Raw genomic sequence first — 24,097 nt, 5'->3', positions numbered from 1 at the left:
ATCCGCTATTTAGTTTCAAACTACTTTCATTTGCCTTTTATTGCCGTATAAGTGAGTATTTTAAGCACACTTTTTTATTTTAGAGGCAGGGTCTTGCCTTGTCGCCCAGGCTGGAGTGCAGTGGTGCAATCACAGCTTACTGCGGCCTCCAGCTCCTGGGCTCCTCCTCCTACCTCGGTCTCCCGAGTAGCTGAAACTGCAGGTATTCCCCATCACGCTAGCTAATTTTTTATTTTTTAATTTTTCATAGAGACGGGGTCTCACTACCAGGCTGGCCTTAAGCAATCCTCCTGCCTCAGCCTCCGAAAGCGCTGGGATTAGGGGCATGGGCCACCGTGCCCAGCCTTAAACATGCTTTTATTGGTTTGTAACTTACACAAAAGCGCGTGAATCCTAAATGCTCACTTTGGTCTATTTGTACACAACCCACATGCTTGTGTGGCCGCAGTGAAGATCCAGGTGTGGCCCCAACATCCCCCAGCCTGACTTGGGGCGCCACGAGGGGTTCACCGTCCCTGATGGCAGCATCAGGGGAACGGCACTGTGCTTTGAGACGCCGCGTGTAGGGGTGGAAGGTTCTGGGCAGGTGATGTTCCACTGGGGGCCGCCCACATCCCCTGTGTCTGCTCTGCCGGGCTTTTGGCTTCTTTCCACTCCGGGACCCGTAGCGAACAGCCACTGTCAGGAGTGTCCCGCGTCTGTCAGTTGGGAGGCCAGGGAGGTACCTGCCCCCAGCAGTGGGTGTGTGGCCCTGTCTCCTTGGGGTTCCTTGCCTTTGCCTGGTGACAGTGCAGGTGCCTGTTCATGTCTTCTTTGGGGATGTTCCTTGGGCCATTCTCTTGTGCGGTGAGTGGTGTCACCAAAGCTCATTGTAGCCTCAGACTCCTGGGCTCAGTAGATCCTCCTGCCTCAGCTTCCTAAGTGGCTGCGACTGCAGGTGTGAGCCACCACGCCTGGCTAATTTTTTCTATTTTTAGTAGAGACGGGGTCTCTCTCGCTCTTGCCTGCATGTCCTTCGTGGTCAGTGCTGTTTTCACCCTGTTTGTGTTTGTTTGTTTGTTTGTTTTGGCCAAAAGTCATGTCTCTCTTATGCTCTTGAAGCTTTATTCTTTGACTTTTCACATGCAGGTCTGATCAAAGCATGACCTTTTTTTTTTTTTTTTTTTTTTTGAGACAGAGTCTCACTTTGTTGCCCAGGCTAGTGTGAGTGCCGTGGCGTCAGCCTGGCTCACAGCAGCCTCAAACTCCGGGACTCAGCGATCCTCCTGCCTCAGCCTCCCGAGTAGCTGGGACTACAGGCCCGGCTAATTTTTTTTTTTTTTTTGTATATATATTTTTAGTTGGTCAATTAATTTATTTCTATTTTTGGTAGAGACGGGGTCTCGCTCAGGCTGGTTTCGAACTCCCGACCTTGAGCAATCCACCCGCCTCGGCCTCCCAAAGTGCTAGGATTACAGGCTTGAGCCACCGCGCCCGGCCAAAGCATGACTTTTAAGAACACCTTTTATGGTAATAAAATGTACATGATACACATAACAGAAAATTTACCATTTTAACTGTGCAGTTTGGTGGCATTAAGTACGTTCACATTTTTTGTTGTGCAACCGTCACCTCTGTCTGTTTTCAGAAGTTTTCATCACCCCAAGCGAAACTCTGTCCCCATGAAGCAGTAACTCCCCTCCCCCCGCCCGCAGCCCGTGCTGCTTCCCGTCTGTTGGTTCCCGTTCCCAGGTCCCTCCTGTCAGGGAGGCGCAGTGCTCCCCGCCTTGTGTCCTTCACTCAGATCCCCGAGTTGTGGGATGCGTCACAACGTCTCCCCTCTTTGTGCCGGATAACGTAGCCGGTAAAACAGGCCCAAAGGCATTTGAGGAACTGAGTGCTTCAGGCCTTGCAGGATGCACATTGGGCTGCACGGTTGTTCAGTTGGTTACGAAATTGCTCAGTGTGGCCAGGCGCGGTGGCTCAGGCCGGTAATCCTCGCACTCTGGGAGGCCGAGGCGGGAGGATCGCTCAAGGTCAGGAGTTCGAAACCAGCCTGAGCAAGAGTGAGACCTCATCTCTAATAAAAAATAGAAAGAAATGAATTGGCCAACTAAAAATATATAGAGAAAAAACTAGCCGGGCATGGTGGCGCATGCCTGCAGTCCCAGCTACTCAGGAGGCTGAGGCAGGAGGATCCCTTGAGCCCAGGAGTTTGAGGTTGCTGTGAGCTAGGCTGACGCCACGGCACTCACTCCAGCCTGGGCAACAGAGTGAGACCCTGTCTCAAAAAAAATCTCTCAGTGTCACCGTGGGTGGGAGGACCACACCCTTTGAGGCTCTCTCTGCTCCTAAACTGAAATCATTTGTCTGTCCTGGGCCCACGCCCGTGAGTCACCACGTCACCGAGCCCGGGTGTGATTGGAACTGGACGGCCAGTCAGGCGGGAGCACGTCCCCCGGCCGTCCAGCCCTCACGGGGGACCTGCCCTGGCAGCCAGCGGGCACGTGGGCGCCACTCACACTCTGGTCCCAGGTCTCGACAGCCGCTCTCAGCAGGGCCTCTTTGTGATCATAACAGCCCCGGATGCAGCTCGGAGAAGCGGGAGCCGCGGGGTCTGTCCTGCCGTCTCGGGGGCAGCGGGAGGAGAGGGAGCCGTGGGGTCTGTCCTGCCGTCTCGGGGGCAGCGGGAGGAGAGGGAGCCGCGGGGTCTGTCCTGCCGTCTCGGGGGCAGTGGGAGAAGCGGGAGCCGCGGGGTCTGTCCGGCCGTCTGGGGGCAGTGGGAGGAGCGGGAGCCGCGGGGTCTGTCCGGCCGTCTGGGGGCAGTGGGAGGAGAGGGAGCCTTGGGGTCTGTCCTGCCGTCTCGGGGGCAGCGGGAGGAGAGGGAGCCGCAGGGTCTGTCCTGCCGTCTCGGGGGCAGCGGGAGGAGCGGGAGCTCGGGCTGCTCCCCACGTCTCACGAGGAGCTCGGATCCCAGCGTCCCGTCTCACTCCAGAGTGACGCTGTGGCTCTTCTGTCCCAGGCCGAGAGCCCCACCGCAGGGAACCCCATCTGGGAACAGAAGACGTATCCCGGGGCAGCAGGCAGGGCGGGTTCTTGCTGGACGGCCGCACAGCCAGGCCGCCTGGAGAGCTGGCAAGCCGCAGAGGAGCGTCGGTTTCCACATTTCGAGGTTGCGTGTCTCCATCCACAGGCTGAACACGGGGCTCTTTTTTCTTGTTTTTTGAGACAGAGTCTCACTCTGCTGCCCAGGCCAGAGTGAGTGCCGTGGCGTCAGCCTAGCTCACAGCAACCTCAGACTCCTGGGCTCAAGCGATCCTCCCGCCCCAGCCTCCCGAGTAGCTGGGACTACAGCTGCCACCAGGCCTGGGGACTCCTGTCTTCTGTCCCCTTGGTGTGCCGGACCCGCCGTGCACTTTGCTCCAAGTCAAAACCCCTCTTTTCCCGTCGATGAGCAGAGCCCCACGTGACAGACTTTGATCCACAGTCCACGGTGGTCCCCATGGGGTTAACCTTTTAACTGCTGTCGCCAACAAGGGGACTGAAGGTTCCAGGGGACGACGGGGACCTGCTTGTCTCAGGCAGCGTTTGAGCACACGGGGCGAACCAAGAGCACGCTTGGCCTGAGCCCCTCAGCACCCACACGCACACGCATGCCTTTCACACCGTGCAAAAGTGACCGGGAACGTGTGAATGTGTCATTCATCTGTGGTGAATGACAATAAGCACAGTGCATGTGCTCTAGGGCTCTGCCTACTGCCCACTGTTTTGGTCCCATACTTGCAAATTATCCAGATATTTAAATATTAATTAATAAATAATAATATAGGGTATTAAATGAAGGGTTTTGGAAGTTTTGGTTAAGATGACACACCATAGAGCAGCACAGTTACTTTGTTTTTTGTTGTTGTTGTTTTTTTTTTTTTCAAACGTTTGTTGGAGACAATTCTAGATTCCCATGCAGCTGTGAATAATAATGAATGGTTAAACAAAAATGGTATAGCCCTGTGATGGGTTATTATTTAACCATGAAAAGGAATGGAGTGCTATTTGAGTGCGTGCATTTTATGGTGTATGGATTATATCTTAACGAAGCTGTTTTTGAAAAGAGAGAGAGAGAGACACGGCCGAGAGACCGCTGTGTGCTGTGCCGCCCCCTCCCCCCCCCCCGCGGCTGCGCTCTGGTCCCCCCCCCAACCCGGGCTCGGCCTCCCCCCTCTCGCCGGTGTCTGGGGTTGGCTGCTGTGAGTTGCGGCCCTGCCGGCAGGTGTGCAGTGGTGCCAAATTGTGGCTTCCATTTGCGTCTCCCTCATGGCTCACGTGCCACCTGTGGACCCTACGTGCAAAGTGTCTTTTCTTGTCTTTTGCCAACTTTCTAATAGAATCGTTTGGTTTTTTTTACTAAGATTTGAGGATTCTTTCACCTCTAGGCTACTTAACAGAAACAAATATGAGAAAGATCCGAGGATTCTTTACGTAGTGTAGGCACTGTCTTGTGTGGGACGTGTCATTTGCGTGTATAGTTGACCCCTGAGCAACACGGGTTCTAACTGTGTGGGGCACTTGTACGTGGATTTTCCTCCACGGGTGACCAACAACTCTTCCTCCTCCCCCTCCCCCTCCCCCTGCCTTTCTCCTCCTTCCTCTCCCCCTCCCTCTCCCCTTCTTCCCCTCCCCCTCCCTTTCTCCTCCTTCCTCTCCCCCTCCCTCTCCCCTTCTTCCCCTCCCCCTCCCTTTCTTCTCCTCCCTCTCTCACTCCCCCTCCTCCCCTCCCCCTCCTTCCCTCCCCCACCCCTCCCCTTCTTCTTCTTCTCCTCCTTCCCCTCCCCTTCCTGTTCCTCCTCCCACCCCCGCCAAGAGAAGACCTGAAGACCTTTATGATGATCCACTTAGTGAGTAGTAAATATTCTCTCTTCCTTATGATTTTGTTAATAACAGCTTCCTTTCTCCAGCTTACTTTATTGTAAAAACACAGTGTAAATGAAATGACGTCATTTGTGGCCATATGGGTGGAACTGGATGTCATCATCTTAAGTTAAATAAGCCAGGCACAAAAAGACCAATGTTGTCGCCTGTTCTCATTTGTGGGGCTGAAAACTCAGAGAAACAGGGAAGGGCCGGGGGAGGAGGAGGGAGGCGGGTCGAAGGGCACCAATGTGCAGGCAGGTGGAAGGGACAGGTCAGTGTCTGAGTGCTGTATTCTGGGGACAGACACCCCGAATCCCCTGATTTGGTTGCTATGCATCATATACACGTAAAAATAGTTCTTACGCACCCCATAAACTTGCCCAAATAAAAAAATTTTTAAGTACCAAAAAGTGGAAAGAAGTTTGGGGTAATCAGAAGGTGCCTGCAGATTCCTGACCGCAGGGGGGTCAGCGCCCCTGACCCCTGTGAGGTTCAAGAGTCAGTTGTATTTTCTCTCCGTCTGTAGGAGTCTGTTCTTCCCACGGTCTTTGCTGAGCAAACGTTTTTAATTTCGATAACGTCGAATTTATCAGTTTTTCCTTTTATAGAAGACCTCTTTGCCTAGTCCTAGATTTTCAAGATAGTCTTTTTTTTTTTTTTAGTTTTTTGTTTTACTTTTCAGTTCTTGATCCACTTCGAATTAATTATTGTGTACAGGATGAGGTGTCTCAGGTCAAGGTTTGTGCATTATTTTGCCTCTAGTTGCACAGTTAGCTGCCCCAGGGCCACCTGCCCTCCACTGAACTGACTGCTTTTGCACTTTTGTAAAAAAATCAGTCAGCAGATTTTCTGTGGGTCTCTTTTGGGGTTTTCTGTTCTGTCCCATTGACCCATATGTCTGTCCCTCTGTCCATACCATACAGTATTTTTATACTTTTATTTTTTAAATTGTTTTTCAGAGACAGGGCCTCGCTCTGTCGCGCAGGCTGGAGTGCAGTGGTGCAAGACCATAGCTCACTGCAGCCTCCAACTCCTGGGCTCAATCCATCCTCCCGTCTCAGCCACTAGCTGGGACTCCAGGCACCACGCCCGGCCATGCCACGTGGTCTCGAGCGCTGTCATTATAATAAGTCTCCACAGCAGGTAGCCCGATTCCTCCCACTTAATTCTTTCTCAAAGTCGTCTTCGTTATTCTATCCATAGTTCTTTTGGCTTTTCGCATAAATTTTAGAATTATCCTCTCTATATCTACAGAAAGTCTTGCTGGGATTTTTATAAGGAGTTGCGTTAAACCCATGAGTGAATCTGGGGGGGACTGACAGCTCAGCTCTATCGGGTCTCCGGTCCACGAACTCGGGGCATTCCTCCATTCGTTTAGCTCTCCCTGTCTCTCACCAGTGTTCTGTGGTTTTTGCCAAACAGGTCCTGTGTGTGTTTTGTTAGATTCATGTGTAGATATCACTTTCTTCTTCTTCCTCTTCTTCCTCTTCTTCCTCCTCCTCCTCCCCCTCCCCCTCCCCCTCCCCCCCCTCCTCCTTCTTCGATTGTAAATGGTGTATCGCATTCTGAATTTTGGTTATTGGTAATGTACAGAAATAGGGTTGTTTTGTTGTGTCCTGTAACCTCGATTAACTTCTTAGTTCTCGGAGGTTTTTTGTAGATTTCCTGCACCTGCAAAAGGGGACAGGTTTATTTATTTCTTCCTGTCCACTCTGTGTGCATTTTCTTGCCTGGTTGCAGAGAGAGTGGTGTGAACACCTGCCTGCCCTGCTTAGACGGGGGAGAAAGCATTCGAATTTCAGTAGATACTTTGTATCAAGTTGATGAAGTTCTCGCCTGTTTTCATTTCTCCGAGAGTTTTATCATGAATGAATGTGATATCCCCTCTTTCATGCCTGACACTGATAATTAATTTTCGTCTTCTCTCTCTGTTTGTCTTTGTCAGTTTTTTAATGGATCAGTTCAAAGAACCAGCCGTTTCACTGATTCACCCATCGCTTTTGTCGTCAATGCCATTGATTTCTGCTGTTCCTGATTTCCTTTCCTCGGCTTGCTTTGAGTTTTGGGGTTTTTTCCTAGGGTTGTCGAAGTGGGAGCTTAGATTATCGATATGAGACTTTCCTCTTTTCTATTGTGTGAACTTTTCTCCCTGCCGTGTGCAGCCGTGTCCCGCATGCGTTGGCATGCCGTGCCTTCATCTCATGCCGTGAGACCTCCTGAGTCTTCCTCTTTGACACGTGGAATGTGTTGCTTATTTCTGTGTCTGGAGATTTCCCGTCACTTTTCCCTTAGGATTTCGAGTTCGATTCCGTTGTGATTGGCAAGCACGCTCTGCATGATTCCAGGTCTTTAAAACCCCTTGAGGTCAGCGTTCCGGGCGAGGATATCATCTGTCCTGGCATGTTTTAGGAGCACTTGCAAAGAATGTGTGTTCTGCTGCTGAGCGGAGTTGGTGTCTTTGCCGATTTTCTGTCTAGTGGCTCTGTCATCTTCGAGGGGAGGTTGTTGAAGTCTCCAGTAGAATTGTGGATTTGTCGTCCTCCCGTTCTGTCCGTTTGCGTTGCGTCTGTTTTGTAGCTCTGTCGTCTGGTGTGTACACATTTAGGATTGCCGCGTCGTCTTCGATCCTTATGTTATGTCCCGCTCTGTCTCCAGTCATTTCCTTTGCCCTGAGATCTGCTTTATTTGATAGAAATAAAACAACCCTTGCTCTCTTGTGATTATGTTTGCATGATTTATCTTTTTGTATCCTTTCATTTCAAGCTAACTGTATCTTTATATTTGGAATGACTTTCTTATAGACAGCATATAACTGGGTCACACTTTTTAAACTACTCTATTAATCTCTGTGTTTAATTAGTACATTTAAATCATTTACATGTAATGAAATTATTGATATGCCCAGGGCTTAAATCTGCTATTTTATATTTTGATTTTAATTAGTACTATCTTTTGTTTCTTTTTTCTGCCTACCTGTGAGCCATTTAAATTTTTTAAATTTCATTTTGATTTATCTGTAGTTTTTTTCCTTTTTGAAATAGCCTTTTCTTTTCTTTTCTCTTTCTTTCTTTCTTTCTTTCTTTCTTTCTTTCTTTCTTTCTTTCTTTCTTTCTTCCTTTCTTCCTTTCTTCCTTTCTTCCTTTCTTCCTTTCTTCCTTTCTCTCCTTCCTTCCTTCCTTCCTTCCTTCCTTCCTTCCTTCCTTCCTTCCTTCCTTCCTTCCTTCTTTCTTTCTGTTTCTTTCTTTCTTTCTTTTCTTCTTTTTTTGAGACAGAGACTCACTCCATTGCCTGGGCTAGAGTGCCATGGGGTCAGCCTAGCTCACAGCAACCTCAAACTCCTGGGCTCAAGCAATCCTCCTGCCTCAGCCTCCCAAGTAGCTGGGACTACAGGTATGCGCCACCATGCCGGGCTAATTTTTTCTATATATTTTTAGTTATTCAGCTAATTTTTTTCAAATTTTAGTAGAGACAGGAGTCTCACTCTTGCTCAGGCTTGTCTGGAACTCCTGAGCTCAAACAATCTACCTGCCTTGGCCTCTCGGAGTACTAGGATTACAGGTGTGAGACACCACGCCCAGACTGAAATAACTTTTTTATCAAGACAATTCACATACCATTCAATTCACCCATACAGTGTACAATTCATTGGTTTTTATTATACAGTTTTGTGCTGCATAGCAATGTTTTGGTCAACAACAGACCATGTATATGATGGTAGTCCTGTAAGATTATAATAGAGCTAAAGAATGTCTATTGCCTAGTGATGTCATAGCCATAGTAACATTGTAGCACAATTTCTTTTTAAAAATAAATTTACCGTAGCCCAAGTGTATAGTGTTTATAAGGTCTACGCTAGTATACAGGAATGTCCTAGGCCTTCACATTCACTCACCACTCACTCCTGACTTAGCCAGAGCAACGTCCAGTCCTGCAAACTCAATTCATAGTAAGTGCCCTATGGAGTGTACCACTTTGTATCTTTTATACCATATTTTTATTGTACTTTTTCTATGTATAGATATGTTTAGATATACAGATATTTTCCATTGTGTTACAGTTGCCTACAGTATATAGTATGTGCACATACAGTAGCATGCCATATGCTTGTTACCTGTTAATAGGAGCAGTAGGCTACACCACATAGCCTATTGGTGTGCCACCCACAGGGGTTAGCAGGCCGTACCTTCTAGGTTTGTGTAAGTATACTCTACGATGTTCACACAGCAAGGACATCGTCTAATAGTGCATTTCTCAAAATGTATTCCTATTGTTAGTCGGCACATGACTGTGTTCAGAGTTGTTTAGCCATCTGCATGGTAAACTTTGAGATGTTTTCATCACTCCAGGTAAAACCTTGTACCCTATAGTGGTCGTCCCCCTGCCCTCTGTCTCTCCCCAACCTCTGCCACTCCCAGGTCTTGGAAACCACTGATCTGTTTTATGTCGCTACAAATAGCCTGTTCCTGACGTTTCATACAAATGGAATCTCGCAACCTGTGGCCTCCTGTGACTGGCTCTTTACTCTCAGTGTAGTGTAGCTTCATCTGTGTGGAGTTGGTGCCTTGTCCTGCTTACTGCTAAGTGACGCTGTGTGGACAGCCCACATTTCCTTTGTCCGTTCATTGCTTGGTGGACATTCGGGTTATTTCCCCTTTTTGCAAATAATATTCTAGGAACACTTCATGGGCAGGTTTTCTTGTGGGCATGTGTTTCCACTCTCTCGGCCACGTACCCGGGAGTGGGACTGCTGGTCATGTGGTTCCTCTTTTTGAAGAACTCGTGGGCTCTGTTTTCCACAAGCGTCTATAGCTTTTTACACTGCCACTGCATAGTCTTACATTTCCACCAGACTTTGTTGTCTGTCTTTGATTATAGCCATCCTCATGGGTATAGGGTGGTATCTTGTGGTTTTGATTTGCATTTGCCGATAGCTACTGCCGTTGAGTGTTTTTTGCATGTGTGTGTTGGACATTTGTGGATATTCCTTGGAGAAATGTCTCTTCAGGTGCTTTGCCCATTCTTAAATTAGTTTATTTGTCTTTTTATCATTGAGTTTTCAGAATTCTTTACGTATTCTAGATAAAAGTTTCTTCTCAGAAATGCGGTTGGTAAATATTCCCTTCTGTTCTTTGATTTCTTTTTACTTTCTTGATCCTTTGAAGTATAAAAGTTTTTAATTTTGATGAAGTCTAATTTATCTGTTTGTTTTTTTTTTCCTTTGGGGTTACTTATGCTTTTGTTGTCATATCTAAGAACCCAAGGTAGAAAAAATGTATCCCTATATTTTCTTATAAGAATATTATAGTTCTACCTGTAACATTTATGTCTTTGATTCAGTTTAATTTTTGTATATGGTGTGAGGAAAGGGTACAACTTCGTCCTCTTGCATGTGGGTACCCAGTAGTCCTAGCATCACATCTGGAAAAGGCTGTCCCTTCCCCCACGGAATGGTCTTGGCATCCTTGTTCAATCAGCTGACCACGGACACATGAATTTGTTTATAGACTCACTTTTAGTCCATTGATCTGTCTGTCCTTGTGTCAGTACTGCACTGTCTCGATCACTGTAGCTTTATAGTAACAGTAAGTTTTAGAACTGGGAGATGTGAACCCTCTCACTTTGTTCCTCTTTTTCAATGTTGTTTTGGCTATTCTTGCATTTCCATATCAATTTTTGCATCAACTTCTACAAAGAAGTCAGCAGGGATTTTGACAGGGCATGCATTAAATCTGCAGATCATTTTGGGGAGTGTTCTCAACTTAGCAATGTTAGGTCTTCCAGTCCATGAATGTGGGAATATTAATATTTCCATGAATCTTGACCTTTCATTTCTTTCAACTAAGTTTTGCCATTTTCAAAGTATAAGTTTTACACTACTTCTGTTAAATTTGTGCCTAAATATTTCATAATTTTTGACATCACTGTAAATGGAATTATTTACAATTTCAATTTTAGATTGCTCTTTGCAAGTGTGTAGAAATACATTTGATTTTTTGTATATTGGTCATATATCCTGAAAACTTGATGCACTCGTTCATTAGTTCTAGTAGTTTCCTAGTTGATTCCTTAGGGTTCCTGTATACATGATCACATCATCTACAGATAGTGTTAATTTTTCCTTTCCAGCTGGATGCCTCATTTCAATTCCTTGCCTAAGGCCCCCAGCAGAACCACCAGTAAAATGCTGAGCAGGATTGTCAAGGATTGTCAAGCAGACACTCTGGGCTGTGTTCTCGGGGAACACGAAATCTTACCACCAAGATCCCACGATCACCTTAAGGAAGTTCCTGCTTGTTCCTACTTAGAGTGTTTTTCATGTGCTGAGCAATTCATGTGTTATTTGTGTATTATGTGTCCTGTGGTTTTAGATTGGAAGAATTTGGGTTATGATGGAGAAATGCTTTTTGAGCTAGTAGTTTTCCTGAAAGGATTTCTCTCCCCTTCCCCCTTAAATCCTAGCTCATTTAAATATTAGAAATTCCGTTCCTGTATATTCTGGGAATTCTGAAAACATGAGATTTATGAAATCGCATATTATCTACTGGCCAGTGAGGGCACAGATCGTGAGGGGGTTTGGTAATGTACTTTGTGAACACGCTTCCAAGGAGGGGGAAGAAATTGCACACTTGACGGGAGGGAGAGGCTCGTCTCGGTCACACACACAGAAAACTTGCAGCTTTGGCCACAGGTCACAAGTGACTGTGGAAAGTGGCTCACCTGTTCTCATCTCAGAGAGAGACGTTTTCCTTTGTAGTGTGCATGGGCTACTTCCTGGATCATGAGTGAACAGAGGTGACCTGTAGGGACAGGAGTAGGTCCTGCAAAGGTCCCCATGTAGCCAAACCATGAAGCCACACACAGCTGTCGCTGCCCCACTGGCCTCAGGGTGCTGTGGCAGTGTGGCCGAGACCAGCCTAGTGGTCCTGGTCACCTGCTCATTCCTGGTCCTCATCAAGAGAGAGGGACATGACCTGAACCACAAGTCAGACGGGATGCAAGTGACAACATGACCTGTCTCAGGGGAAAAGCAGACATAAAAGGAGAAAAATCGGGAGGCTGAGGCAGGAGGATCGCTTGAGCCCAGGAGTGTGAGGTTGCTGTGAGCTGGGCTGATGCCACGGCACTCTAGCCCGGGCAACAGAGTGAGACTCTGTCTTAATTAAAAAAAAGACAAAACGGTGGCGTCCGAGGTCTGCTGTGGTTTGGGTCCCCCAGGGTGACGTGGGCAGACAGGTGTGGGGCACAGAGCTGGCCTGCGACTTGCCCCGCCCTGGCAGGTGTGTCCCGTCTGGTATCCTGCCCAAGCATAATTTTTAAAAAGCTGTAAACGAGACTTGTGCAAATACATAGGAAGTGTGTGTCGCGTGTTTGTCTGACCCGCTAGCGAAGACACCGGTGGGGCAGGAAACCTGGCCAGGGAGCACCCGGGACCCTGCACCTGGGCGTTGAGGAAGGAACCGAGCTCTGCTCTGCCCTGCCGGGTCCTGCCAGCCCAGGCCCACCCCTGGCCGGCGTCCTGAGGGCCCAAACCATCGTCTTCGGGTTGTCTCTTCTACGGAGAGAAACCTTTGCATCTTTTCCTGGGCAGACATGCACGTGTTTACCTGTGCCTCGACAGAGCCTAGGTAGGTGCAAGATGCAGGGGCATCCCCGAGAAGGGAATGGTGGCTGGGGACCCTGGACCTGAGGGTGAAGGCCCTGCGCCGCCAGTTGGCTTTATTTCCAGTTTTCCACAACTTTCCCAACCATCTGCCATCCCTCCAGACCTAGCTGTTGTGTCTCTGGGCCCAGACTGCCTGCCTGCTGCAGAGCCCGGGGCCTTTTTCTGACCAGGAGGGGCCACCACCTGGCGGTGTTGGGTTGTGGGTCCTGGGTCGGGAGTCCACCTGTTGGGGCCAGGTGCCGCAGGGGCCTCTCAGCACAGCCCCTGAGTAGGGACCGCCCGTCATCCTGGGCGTGGTTGGTGCTCCCCCTGCCATCTGCCCCCAGCCTCTCCCTGCAGGCGGAATTCCCAGGGGACCCTCGGTGGCTGGGGTCCCTGCAGCCAGGCTTGGCAGGGTTCAGCTTCATGGTCTGCAGGGAGGGGACCTCACCAGAGGGAAGTGCCCCACGCAGTGAGTGCCCAAGGGGGCTGGGAGCTGCCACCATTGCCCATGCCCGCAGGGGGCGGTGGCTGGAGGCAGCAGGTGCTTGGTGACCGCTCTGCTGAACCTGGTGTGCCAGGAGCTCTTGCCTGTCCACCCCAGCCAGGCAGCGCGAGACACCTGGCATTTGGCAAAGAGTGAGCTCATGGCTGTGGCTTCCCTGACCCCTATGGGATTTGGGGGTGTCAAGGGGAGAGGCCGGGCGCGGTGGCTCATGCCCGTAATCCTAGCACTCTGGGAGGCCGAGGCGGGCGGATCGTTTGAGCTCAGAAGTTCGAGACCAGCTCTGAGCAAGAGTGAGACCCTGTCTCTACTAAAAAAAAAAAAATAGAAAGAAATTAATTGGCCAACTAAAAATATACAGAAAAAATTAGCCGGGCATGGTGGCGCATGCCAATAGTCCCAGCTACTTGGGAGGCTGAGGCAGGAGGATCGCTTGAGCCCAGGAGTCTGAGGTTGCTGTGAGCTAGGCTGACGCCACAGCACTCTAGTCTGGGCAACAGAGTGAGACTCAGGCTCAAAAAAAAAAAAAGGAGGTGGAGGAGGTGGACCAGTCCTGGGGAGGAACCGGCTCCCCCCACACACACTGTTGCTTCTCCCCTAGACATGGAGGGGAAGGTCTGCTCCATCCTAGGATGTGGTGTCCCCCCCCCCCACGACAGTGCAGGATGAGGGACGGCCTCAGGCCGGGGACCAGGTGACTCACATGCACCCCTCCCCCATTCGTCCTCCACCTGGGCAGACCCAGCTCCACCCACCGTGTCCTGGGGCCTGGAGTGTCTGGGGCTGGCCCTGTTGGGGGCTGCAGGGCTGCAGGGGGGAGGTTGTGGTGCAGGGCTGGCTGGTCCCTGGATATCTGGCAGGGGGGAGTGAGCAGGGGAGGGCAGGGAGGCCGGCGAGGATGTGCCCGGGGCCGCAGGGGTGGGTGCCCACCGCAGCGTCTTCCATGCCCCTCACTGGGTGTGTCCTGCGGCCCCACCATGCTGCTTTGAGACCTGGCAGGGGCTGCGGGAGGGTGGCAGGGTCCCCGGTCTTGGAGGCGGCATCCCCGGTCTTGGTGGCGGGGTCCCCAGCCTCGGAGCAGCAGCAGCAGGCCCAAGCCGGACTCTTGGGCAGCCGGACACGTGACGTGCCTTGGTGTCCTGGGACCATCCCCGCTGGGCGGTCTTCTTCCCTGTGACTCAGTTTCCGCAAAGCCAGGGCCTGGCAGCCCCACCCGAGGCGGCACGAGCTGCGACCGTCCTCCCGCGTGGGGCTTGGCCTCCGGCCGGGGACCAGGACAGGCCCAGGCGAGTCGGGGCTGGGCGGTGCTGCCTCTGTCCCACAGCTGCCGTCCCGGGCCATAAAACTGGGCGTGTGCGTTTATGGTCTTTATTTATTTTTCATATCAGCAATTACCTTTTATGGCCCGGCGACGGCGGCCCCAGCCGCTCTGAGCCTCCCCGGGCCCCAGAGCCCGGCGTGGACCCCACGCCGCCATCCCCGTTCTGCGTGAGGCCGCGTCCTGTTGCAGAGGCGCGTTGGGGAGCTGGGGTTTGTGGTTAAGATCCTCACACCGCCGGAGCGCCAGGACGATTATGCGCAGCTTTTATTTGGCCCCCAGGATTCTCACGGCACTATCCGTATTTCCTTTAATTTGTGGGATTTCTAGTAAATGGGCTTAAAAATAGGTCTGGGCGTGCTGCCAGGGCAGATGCGGGCGGCAGGCATCCCTGCGTCCCCGCCCCACGGCAGAGCGGGCAACCCCGCCACTCGGGCGTGCCTCCGCAGTCCCCGGGGGCAGGGCGGGGCGCAGCCCCCTCCGCCCAGGTTGTGGGCGGCCGGGTCTTGGCTGCAGCCGAGGGTCCGGCCTGGGCTGGTTGGTCTCTGAGCGCCCAGGAAGGGGAGGCTGGGGCTCGAGGTCTGTCTGGGGGGTGGGAGATGGGGACCCCCGCGGAGGTCAGGTGGAGGCTGGGCTGGCTGGGGGGGACCACCTCGGGGCCTGGTCACCTGCCCGAGGCCACACGGACAGCCACGCTGGACACGCCTTCTCGGGCCCGCAGTGCCCGTGTGGCCGACACTCGGTCAGTGCAGACCGTGCTGCCCACGTCATGCACAGATACCCAGGCCAGAGGCGCGGAGGCCGTCGTCCCTGCGGCCTGGTTGGCTTTGCCGCGGGGCCTGCTGACCTGGGTGCTTCTCGGAGGAAGAGGCTTGTCTTTTTATTGTTTTGAGACAGAGTCTTGCTCTGTTGCCCGGGCTGGAGTGAGTGCCGTGGCGTCAACATGGCTCACAGCAACCTCCAACTCCTAGTCTCAAGCGATCCTCCAGCCTCAGCCTCCCGAGTAGCTGGGACTACAGGCATGCGCCACCATGCCCGGCTAATTTTTTTTTTTATGTATATTTTTAGTTGTCCAGCTAATTTCTTTCTATTTTTAGTAGAGACGGGGTCTTGCTCTTGCTCAGGCTGGTTTCTAACTCCTGACCTCGAGCGATCCTCCCACTTCAGCCTCCCAGAGTGCTAGGATTACAGGCGTGAGCCACCGCGCCCGGCCGAGGCTTGTCTTTTGTTTAACGTCTAACAGACTCCGGCAAGCCCACGGCTTCCTGGGTGTCCCTGAGCCACACCCCAGTGACGAGGCCGGGAAGGGCCGTGCAGGGGCCCTGTGGTGGACACGGTGGCCCTGTCTCGCAGGTGCAATCCGGCTGCTCTCCCCGGGCTGCCTCTCTCTGCAGCTCCAGGCCCGGCTTCCGGCTGCTGCCCAGCCTGCCTCGTGCCTTTGGGGGGGCCACCCTGGGAGTCCTCAGGGCGGGGGCGCCTGTCTGATGCCACCAGGACCTGCTCAGGCCCCTTGCTGGGCTCTGCAGGCCTGTGTGCTGCTCAGGGCCTGGAGCCTGGCTATGGCCCCAAGGTGTCCCCTGGTCCCAGGGGCGGGCTCCTTCTGCAGCAAGAATTGTCCCTCGGCCCCAGCCCCACTGGGTGGCAGCTTTCCCCAGCTGCCCCTGCAGTCCCAGCTAAAGCTCTGCCCACAGGGACCCTGCTGTCTGTTTCGGTGCCACCCTTGGGTTTGGTGCCATCCTGAGCTCTGATGTGGGTGCTAGGCTGGGGCCAGGCCGACCGTCCTTGGCCCGGAGCCTTCCGTCCTGCAGCCCTTGCACCTGCCATCTCTCCCTGCAGACAGGCCAGTGCTGTCCATTGGGGTGGGGGCACCCTCGCTCCTGTGACCCCCCAGTGGTCCCTCGGTGGCCCGAGCTCTGCCTCGGACTGTTGCCCGGTTCCGTGCCCCAGAGTGAGGCATTGCCCCGGAGTGCGGGGGAGGGGCCGTCCCTAATCGACGGGCCGTGAGTCCCGCCCTTCTGCAGAGCTGCGGGAGCCCCAGGCCCCGTGCAGACGGGGGTGTGGAGAGCTGAAGTGTGGGCGGCCAGGCCCGGGACCCCCGAGAACCACCACACCTGCGCAGGTGCCTGTTGCTACCATGGGAGCCGCACCTGCGTGGGACGGGAGGCCTGCGACCCCTGGTTGGGAGCCCCCGGGGAGCAGAAGGACGTGGGAGGGGACGCCAGGTGGCATCTGAGCTGCCCTATGACCCCACTCTTACTTCAGAGAAGACATGGGGGGTCGGTACCCCCAAGCGCACAGCCTGGGCCCCCCACCTGACTCCAGCCGAGGTGGCCAGGACCAGAGGAGAGAGGACCAGAGAGGTGGGGGCAGCGCGTGTGCTGGCCCCCCCCAGCGCTGATTTGGGATTTCTGTGTGGGTCTGATTTACATTAGACTTTCAAGCATAATTAGAAATGCAGGGAGCTTTGTGTCTCACCTCCCCTCGACTATTTATGGCATGATATGCAGATGAGGGAGCTATGAATATTAACGAGGGAGTTGCTGCCCGTGCTGTCTTTAACGGGTCGGGTGACCGACAGGCCCCTGCGTGCCAGGCCCCCCAGAGCCCGCCTCTGCCCGCCAGTTCCTGGGGTCTTCCCGCTTCAGAGCCTCGGGGATGGTCAGGTGTGGGCTGCTCTGGGACCTGCCTGCCCCTCCGGACACGGGGCCCGGGGAGCTGCCCTACCTGTGAGCCGTGTGCTGGGAGACCCTGCCGTGTGCTCCTGCAGTTACCAGGCTGTGCCCAGGGACACGCGTGTAGCTCAGTCTATCTAAGTCGCACATACGGGTGAGGGGGACTGCTGGCTCCTTTCAAAACAACGCCCAATTCCTTGGGAACCTTCCAGAATCGATGGTAGCTCGTGGGAGCATTGCATGATGGTTCCAGGCACAGAGGGGGGTCGGTGGGCTCTGGGGGCCACTTCTCACCCAGCCCCCGCCCCCGCCCTCCCCCACCCTCCGCTGCTCCTCTTCTGAGTGGTCCGCTCGGCTGGCTTCCCTGTGTTCTGTGCGGCCCCCGGCCCTTGACCCCTGAGAAGGTCAAAATATTTCGAGAGTGAAGATCAGAGACGCACGTTGGTGGCAGGTGCACCCCTGGCCTTGGTGGCCCTGCCGTGGCCCTGGGCAGGGCCATGCTTGTACCTGAGGATTGACAAGCAGGACTTTGAATTTGCAGACTGTGGCAGCTGCCCTTCCCCACTGGAAAAACAAAGCTCCCAGGCAAGCACTAAAGTCAGTGCGGTTAAAGCTGCTTCGGTGAGCTTGTGGTCCGGGGTGGGGGGACCCGGGGGCCTGGCTGAACGGAGGGGCTCACCTGCGCCGTGCCCACTGCAGCGACGCTCCCCCCCGGCTGGGCAACTCCCTTGACCCTGAAGCCGGGGGCCTGTGTGCCCCAATTCTTGGCGGAACAGCCCGTGCAAAGGCCGATGGAATTCTCATCCCTGCGTGGAGTTCCGGGAGTCTCGGTGACCCGGGGTCTGTCGGGCCGGGGCCAGTCCTTGCCTTCTGGCTTTTCGTACTGGATGAGGGAAGACTACCTGGAAAGGTGATGACCAGGTGCCTGGACACAGCTGCCTCCCAGCTCCGAGACCTTGGCAAGAGGCTCACTGTGCCTGTGCCTCGGTTTCCTGGTCTGGGGGGCTGGGGAGCAGGCACATAGAGCGTGCGGTGGTGAGTGGTGGGGATGCAGGGAGACGGCTCCTGGCAGCTGAGACCCTGCCCCGGAGCTCCTGCGTCTTCCTGCTGGTGGCTCCAGCCGGCCCTGTGCTCGGCGTCCTAGGAGTCTGATGCAAAGCTGGGGTCAGACGGGCGCCCTGCCCGGCTCCCTGGGCCTGGGCACACCCGAGCTGGGCAGCCTCCACCCTGGAAGGGTCAACCTCCCAGGCCCCCGTAGAGCAGGGCTGTGCCCCCTTAGGGATGGGGTGGAAGCAGACTGAGGCCACAGTGGGCCAGTCCCCAGCGTCTTCCCGGTCCCTGAGCCTCTCACGTGTGCCCCGTCCTCTGTCCTGGGGCCAAAGCCTGGGATCCACCTGTAGCAGGTGCCCTGGGCTATTTTGGACCTGGGGAGGGGCGGGCTGCACTGGCCTGGCCCCGTGGGAGGGGCTTCCGTGGGGACAGGCCTCCCTACGGGGCGGGGCGGGGCGGGGGCAGGGGGAGCTGCTTCTTTCCCTGCAGAATGTCCCCACGCCCCCCCTCCTTGCCCTCTCCCCCGTGTTTAATGGCTGTGCGTTTCCCGAGGTCCAGAACCTCTTATTAGATTGGTAAAATTAAATCCTGCAAAATAATTTTATTTAATTTAATCTCTCTCGCCGCCTTTGGCTGGTGGCGATCTGCAGAAAGTCAGCCCCACTCCGTGCGGCTGTGCTCCCGCCCGGGAGTCGCCCAGGGACGTGGGGTTCCCCGGGACTCTGGGCAGGACCCCCCAGGCTGTGGGGCTGTGGCTGGGGTGGGGGCCCGGAAAGGGGGGCCCCTGCTCGAGGGACAGCCGCCCGTCCCCGTCCTCTGGCCCGGCGGACGCCCTCGGCGTGGTCTCGCGCCCGCTGGAGCCGGCGTGGCTGCCCCAGCCTGGGTACCGCGTGTCACTCCAGTCCCACCTGGGGACCACACTCAGGTGGGGGCAGCCCTTCCGCCCGCCACCACCCGCCCTGCATGCCCGTCCAGAGGGCTCCTCCCTCCACCCACCTGCCCCTCCTCCTCTGCGTGTCTCCCTGTGGGGTGGGGGCGCCCCGAGGCTGGCACAGCTGCAGGGACTGGACTTGGGGTCGGGGTGGTCTGCAGAGGTTTCCAGAAGTGGGTTCCACTGGAGGGCCGTCACCAGGGGCTGTTCTGAGTGTGGCGGCTGGGGCAACCGAGAGCTCGGATTTCTTGGCCCCCTGGAACCCTCCTTGAACAGATGGGCGTGGTACTCTCACGGTGCAGGGGAACCGGGACACAAGGGGTGGGGAAACTGAGTCACAGAGAGGCGATGTGGTCACAGAGCAGGGCTAGCCCCCCGTGCTGGGAGGGGAGGAGGCCCTGGAGTCCCAGGGCCAGGCTAGGTCCCTCCCGCTCCGCAGCAGACAGCCCTGCCCGCAGCCGGGGCCCACTGAGGCCGGGCCCTCCTCCGGCTGCAGACGAAGGGTCAGCCGTGGCCGCGTCCGCTTTCACGGCCCTGGGAGCGTCGCCAAGCCTCCAGTGTGCTCTTCCATCTAAAGTTCAGCTTTGTTCTCGAGGCTTCGAAGAAAGCAACCTGAAACCAGCCCCTGCCCAGCTTTCGGCGGCTGGGCGTGGGGTGGCAGCTCACGGCACAGGTGGCTTAAGGACAGGGTAGCAAAGGCGCCAGTTGTCCTCGGTCCCCGGGGACCACGGCGGCCCCAGCACCCTCCAGGGGAATAATGGCCCCTTCTCTGGGGCAGCTGGTCTGGCCCAGCCCTGGGGGGCCGGCTCGGGGCGCAGAGGTGAGCCGGGCCGGCCTGGCACTGATGGAGACGCCCCTCCCCCCGGCGCCCTCCTGCCCGGTCACGGCAGGAGTGGACGTCACCGGTGTCCATGCACCAGGCTTGGGCTGCAGTCTTCACGGACATACCCTTGTCCTACCCCTGTGGCCATCTGAGCGTGAACCGTGACCCAAGTCACGGATCGGCCTGTGAGGCTGCAGCGTCCTGAGGAAGTGGCCGGTGGCCTGCAGGACCTGGGGCCTGTGCACCGGGCACCTGGCCTCTGCCCACCCCTGGCCAGGCCGAGCCACTCCTGCCGTGGCCCGAGAGCCCCTGCCTGGCTCAGGCGACCCCACCTCCCTTGGGGTGAGGCGGACGGCCATGCCTTGTGTCGCCGCCCACGACAGCCCCTGCCGAGTGGCCCTGGCTGGCTGCGCCCAGCATTCAGTTAGTCGCCCACCAGGCACCGGATAGACCCGGCCCTGCCCCCGCTGAGCTCACAAGGGGCTCCTGGCAGACTTCTTGGAGGAGGCAGCAACTAAGCAGAGAGCACAAGGTGGAGGGTTTCGCCGGGGGTTAACAGCTGAGCAAGGGCCATTTCTGTCATCAAAACACCAGGCGCAAAGCCGTCTCTGGGGGTCCCTGTGCTGGTGGCTTCCCTGTACCAGGGTTTCCTCCTGCTCCTGTCCGGTGGCTGTTGGTCTGTCTGGTGTTCAGATGGGGAGGCCCAGGTGCGTGTATAGGCGCCAGGTCGGTGGGAGGGGACACTGGGGTGAACAGCAGGGAGCTGTCACCTCCCCTCCTCCCAGGCCTGCGGTGGGGGTGACAACTCCTTAAATGGGGGTGGGGTGGGGAGGAGCAAGCCTGACCTTTCCACCCTGGACCCTGCTCCCCTTCTTTGGGGTGGATATGCTCTTCCTGGGTCACTGTTGGTGGCAGGTGGGGAAACTGAGGCTGGGAAGTCCAGTGGTTTGCCCCGGGGCCCACACAGTTCAGCAGCGGGGGGTGAGCCTGTCCTCCCGAGCAGGCCTGGGGCTGGCCGCCAGCCTGTGTGCCTGCCCCTCCCAGAAAGAGGCTCAATAAAGGTCAGACACTGAGCACCCCTTGGGCGGGCAGCATGGCCAGGTTCCGGCTGAGCGGGTGGGCTGCAGGACTGGCACGGCCGAGGGTATGCCCGAGCAGTGGGCGCCTTCACTGCCACCTCTGCCCGGACCGTCAGGGCCCGGCTGGTCCTTCCAGCTCCTGGTGGCCGGGCCACAAAGTTGCTGTTTTCTGAAAGTGCCAGGAGGGGCCTGGGGCGTGGGGTGGGGACGGGTTCTGGGCTGCACCAGCAGGGCCAGCTGCTCTGGGACCCCAGCAGGGCAGGGGACAAGGCCAGTCCCCCAGGAGGGGTGGTGGCAGCTCGGAGTGGGGTGCTGCCCCTCTTCCTGCCTCCTTCCCCTGGCTGTGCCCCCACCCCGCCCTCCCCCAGCCCCCCATGAGTGCGTCCCAGGCCCTGGGTCCCCCTCGCCCTCCCACGGCCCTCTCCACCAGCCCTGCCTGCCCTGGAGGAGTTAAGCTCTCTGCCAGCCCTGCAGACTGTTTGGAATAGTTTAAATGCTTTGACACTGGGCTGTCCTGGAAGGCCAGGAGGCAGTTTACTGGGTAATTCATATGCAAAACTGCACCATAAATTTCCAGGCTGTCTCAGTTGCCGTGGCACCACGAAGCATTTCTCCGCGTACAGTACAGTATTTCTGCCATCTTTGTTTGCATTGCAGTGAGTCATCAAAAGTCTGTCTTGTACCAACACCCGGAGCCGCGCATTCCTCTGGCACCGGCGCTCCACTGTTTTTAAAGCCGGGGCTGGGAGCTGGCATTTACTTGGGCTCCGAAATCAAAGGCGGCTATTCATTCCCGGGAGCTGCCTGAATGTGCGTCTGCATCCGGCCGCTTCATTGAGATGCGGTGCACTGCCCGGGAGAGCCGGCCTGGGTGCAGCTGAGCTGCGGCGGCCCGCGCCCCGCGCTCTGCCCTCCTCCTCCTCCTCCTCCTCCTCCCCCCCTCCCGCTCCCCCTCCCCGGCTCCTCGCGCCCTCCCCACCCTAGGGCTCCCGCTCCGTTTGCTGCATTCCCGGAGCAGCTGGGCAGGCGGGCTGGCGTGCGGGGAGCCTGCCCTGCCGGGCCGAGCGGGCAGTGCCGGGCCGCTGGCCGCAGCGGCCAAAGGTAGGTCTCCCCGCCGGCTGGCGCCCGTGGCCCGGCAACTTCTCGGAGGCAGGGCCACTGCGGGCCACTCTGCGTGGCGCCCACCTGCCCAACTCCTGGTGCAGGGAGGCTCCGCCCTCCTCCCCGAGCCCAGTGGCTCTGCGGCCGGCCGCCGCACTTTCCTCCCGCCGGACACAGCGGCCCTTTGTGCGGCCCTGCGGAGTTGGCCGGCGCCTCCTCTGGCGCCCCCGCCCCCCTTCGCAGAGACGGGCGCAGATAAACAGCCGCGGCCGCCCTGCCTCCCCTGCCCGGGTGCCGAGGCTCGGGCCGGGACCCCTCGAGTCACCTGGGCTGGGACCGAGCCAGCGGGGATCAGCGGGAGCCGGGAGCCGGCAGGAGGGAGGGCACCCAACTCGGGCGGCTCCAGGACCCGGGTTGGGGTCCCAGCTTGGGGGACCCAGGAGGACGGAGCGGAGCAGAGCGGGGCGCGCCCAGGGAGGTCTCCCCCTACACGGAGGACGCAGGAGCCTCTCGGAGTTCTCCCTGCTTCTGCTCACTTGCGTGCACCCCCTTCCCCACCTGCGGGGGGCCGGGGCGGAGGGTGGGGGCTGGCAGGACGCTTGTCCTGGTTCCCCCAAGGGCCGGCTGCCCCGGGAGGAAGGGAAACACGCCAGAAAGTGAACGCCTCCGAGAGCCCCCCACCCCGCCCGTCCCTCCCGAGGGCAGTGCAGGGGGCTACGCGGGGGGCCGGGAACTTTTTCCTGGCAGAGGAGTTGCTGCTGACCCTGTCCGCATGTGCCCCGCTCGGCTGGGCTCGCGCCCCATCCTGTCCTGTCCTGCGGCGGCTTCGGGCCTCTGTCCTTGCCTTGTGCCGTGATGGGGTGTCGGAAGCCCCCTCCTAGGGGCCTAGCAGGGTAGTGCAGTCCGGCCTGAGCCGCCAAGCCCTTCTAGCGCCTGGTCCCTCCGCGGGGTCCCCGGGGACCCGTCTGGACTGTCCCCGCGGGGAGGGGCTGGGGGCAGGCGTGCGTGGGGAGGGCTCGCTCCTTCCCGCCCCTCTGGGGGGGCCGGGAACTGACCGCCCTGTCTCCCCACCCCCGCAGATGTGCCCCGCTCGGGCCGCCCCGCGCTGAGAGTCTGAGGCCCGCCGCCAGCGCCCGCCCGCCATGTCTCAGACGCTGCACATCGAGATCCCCAACTTCGGGAGCACCGTGCTGGGCTGCCTCAACGAGCAGCGCCTGCTGGGCCTCTACTGCGATGTGTCCATCGTGGTCAAGGGCCAGGCCTTCAAGGCCCACCGCGCCGTCCTGGCCGCCAGCAGCCTCTACTTCCGAGACCTGTTCAGCGGCAACAGCAAGAGCGCCTTCGAGCTGCCGGGCTCGGTGCCGCCTGCCTGCTTCCAGCAGATCCTGTCCTTCTGCTACACGGGCCGGCTCACCATGACGGCCAGCGAGCAGCTGGTGGTCATGTACACGGCCGGCTTCCTGCAGATCCAGCACATCATCGAGCGCGGCACCGACCTCATGTTCAAGGTGAGCTCGCCCCACTGCGACTCGCAGACCGCCGTGATCGAGGACGCCAGCTCCGAGCCCCAGAGCCCCTGCAACCAGCTGCAGCCCGCCGCCGCCGCCGCCTACGCCCCGTCCCCCTCCGTGCCCATCCCGCTGCTGGCCCGCGTGAAGCACGAAGCCGTGGAGCTGCCGCCGGCCGCCGCCGGCCCAGGCCTGGCCTCCAAGCGCCCGCTGGACACGGGGCCCCGGGACAGCGTGGCGGGGGCCGCGGTGGTGGCGGGTGCGGCGCCCCTCAAACTGCCCCGCGTCTCCTACTACGGGGTGCCCGGCCTGGCCACCCTGGTCCCCGGCATCCAGCAGGTGCCCTACCCCCAGGGGGAGCGGGCCAGCCCGGGGGCCAGCAGCCTGCCCACCACCGACAGCCCCACCTCCTACCACAACGAGGAGGACGAGGAGGACGACGAGGCCTACGACACCATGGTGGAGGAGCAGTACGGCCAGGTGTACATCAAGGCCTCGGGCGGCTACGCAGGTAACGCGGCCGGGCCAGGAGCTAGCTGGGGCGCGGGCTGGGCCCCCACCCGGCCAGGCTCCATTAAGCA

General features: G+C 57.1%; 1 protein-coding gene across 3 annotated transcripts in view; it reads left to right on the top strand.

Moving 5' to 3' along the window:
• The window catches only part of NACC2 (NACC family member 2), a 73,664-nt gene that overhangs the window by 16,609 nt on the left and 32,958 nt on the right, over positions 1–24,097 (top strand). For 2 of the 3 annotated variants that reach the window (XM_076009192.1, XM_012782074.3), the window contains exon 2: positions 23,088–24,027. In XM_076009192.1, coding sequence (XP_075865307.1) covers positions 23,151–24,027 — 877 coding nt within the window. In that variant the 5' untranslated portion in view covers positions 23,088–23,150. Of the gene's footprint in view, positions 1–21,646; positions 22,009–23,087; positions 24,028–24,097 lie in introns of those variants that run through there. The other variant, XM_012782073.3, reaches the window with a different exon arrangement.

Source organism: Microcebus murinus, chromosome 12, assembly GCF_040939455.1.
Source record: "Microcebus murinus isolate Inina chromosome 12, M.murinus_Inina_mat1.0, whole genome shotgun sequence".
In the NCBI taxonomy this organism is placed as follows: Eukaryota; Metazoa; Chordata; class Mammalia; order Primates; family Cheirogaleidae; genus Microcebus; species Microcebus murinus.
Note: the sequence above shows the minus strand (reverse complement) of the source record. Positions and strands in the feature narration are given on the sequence as shown.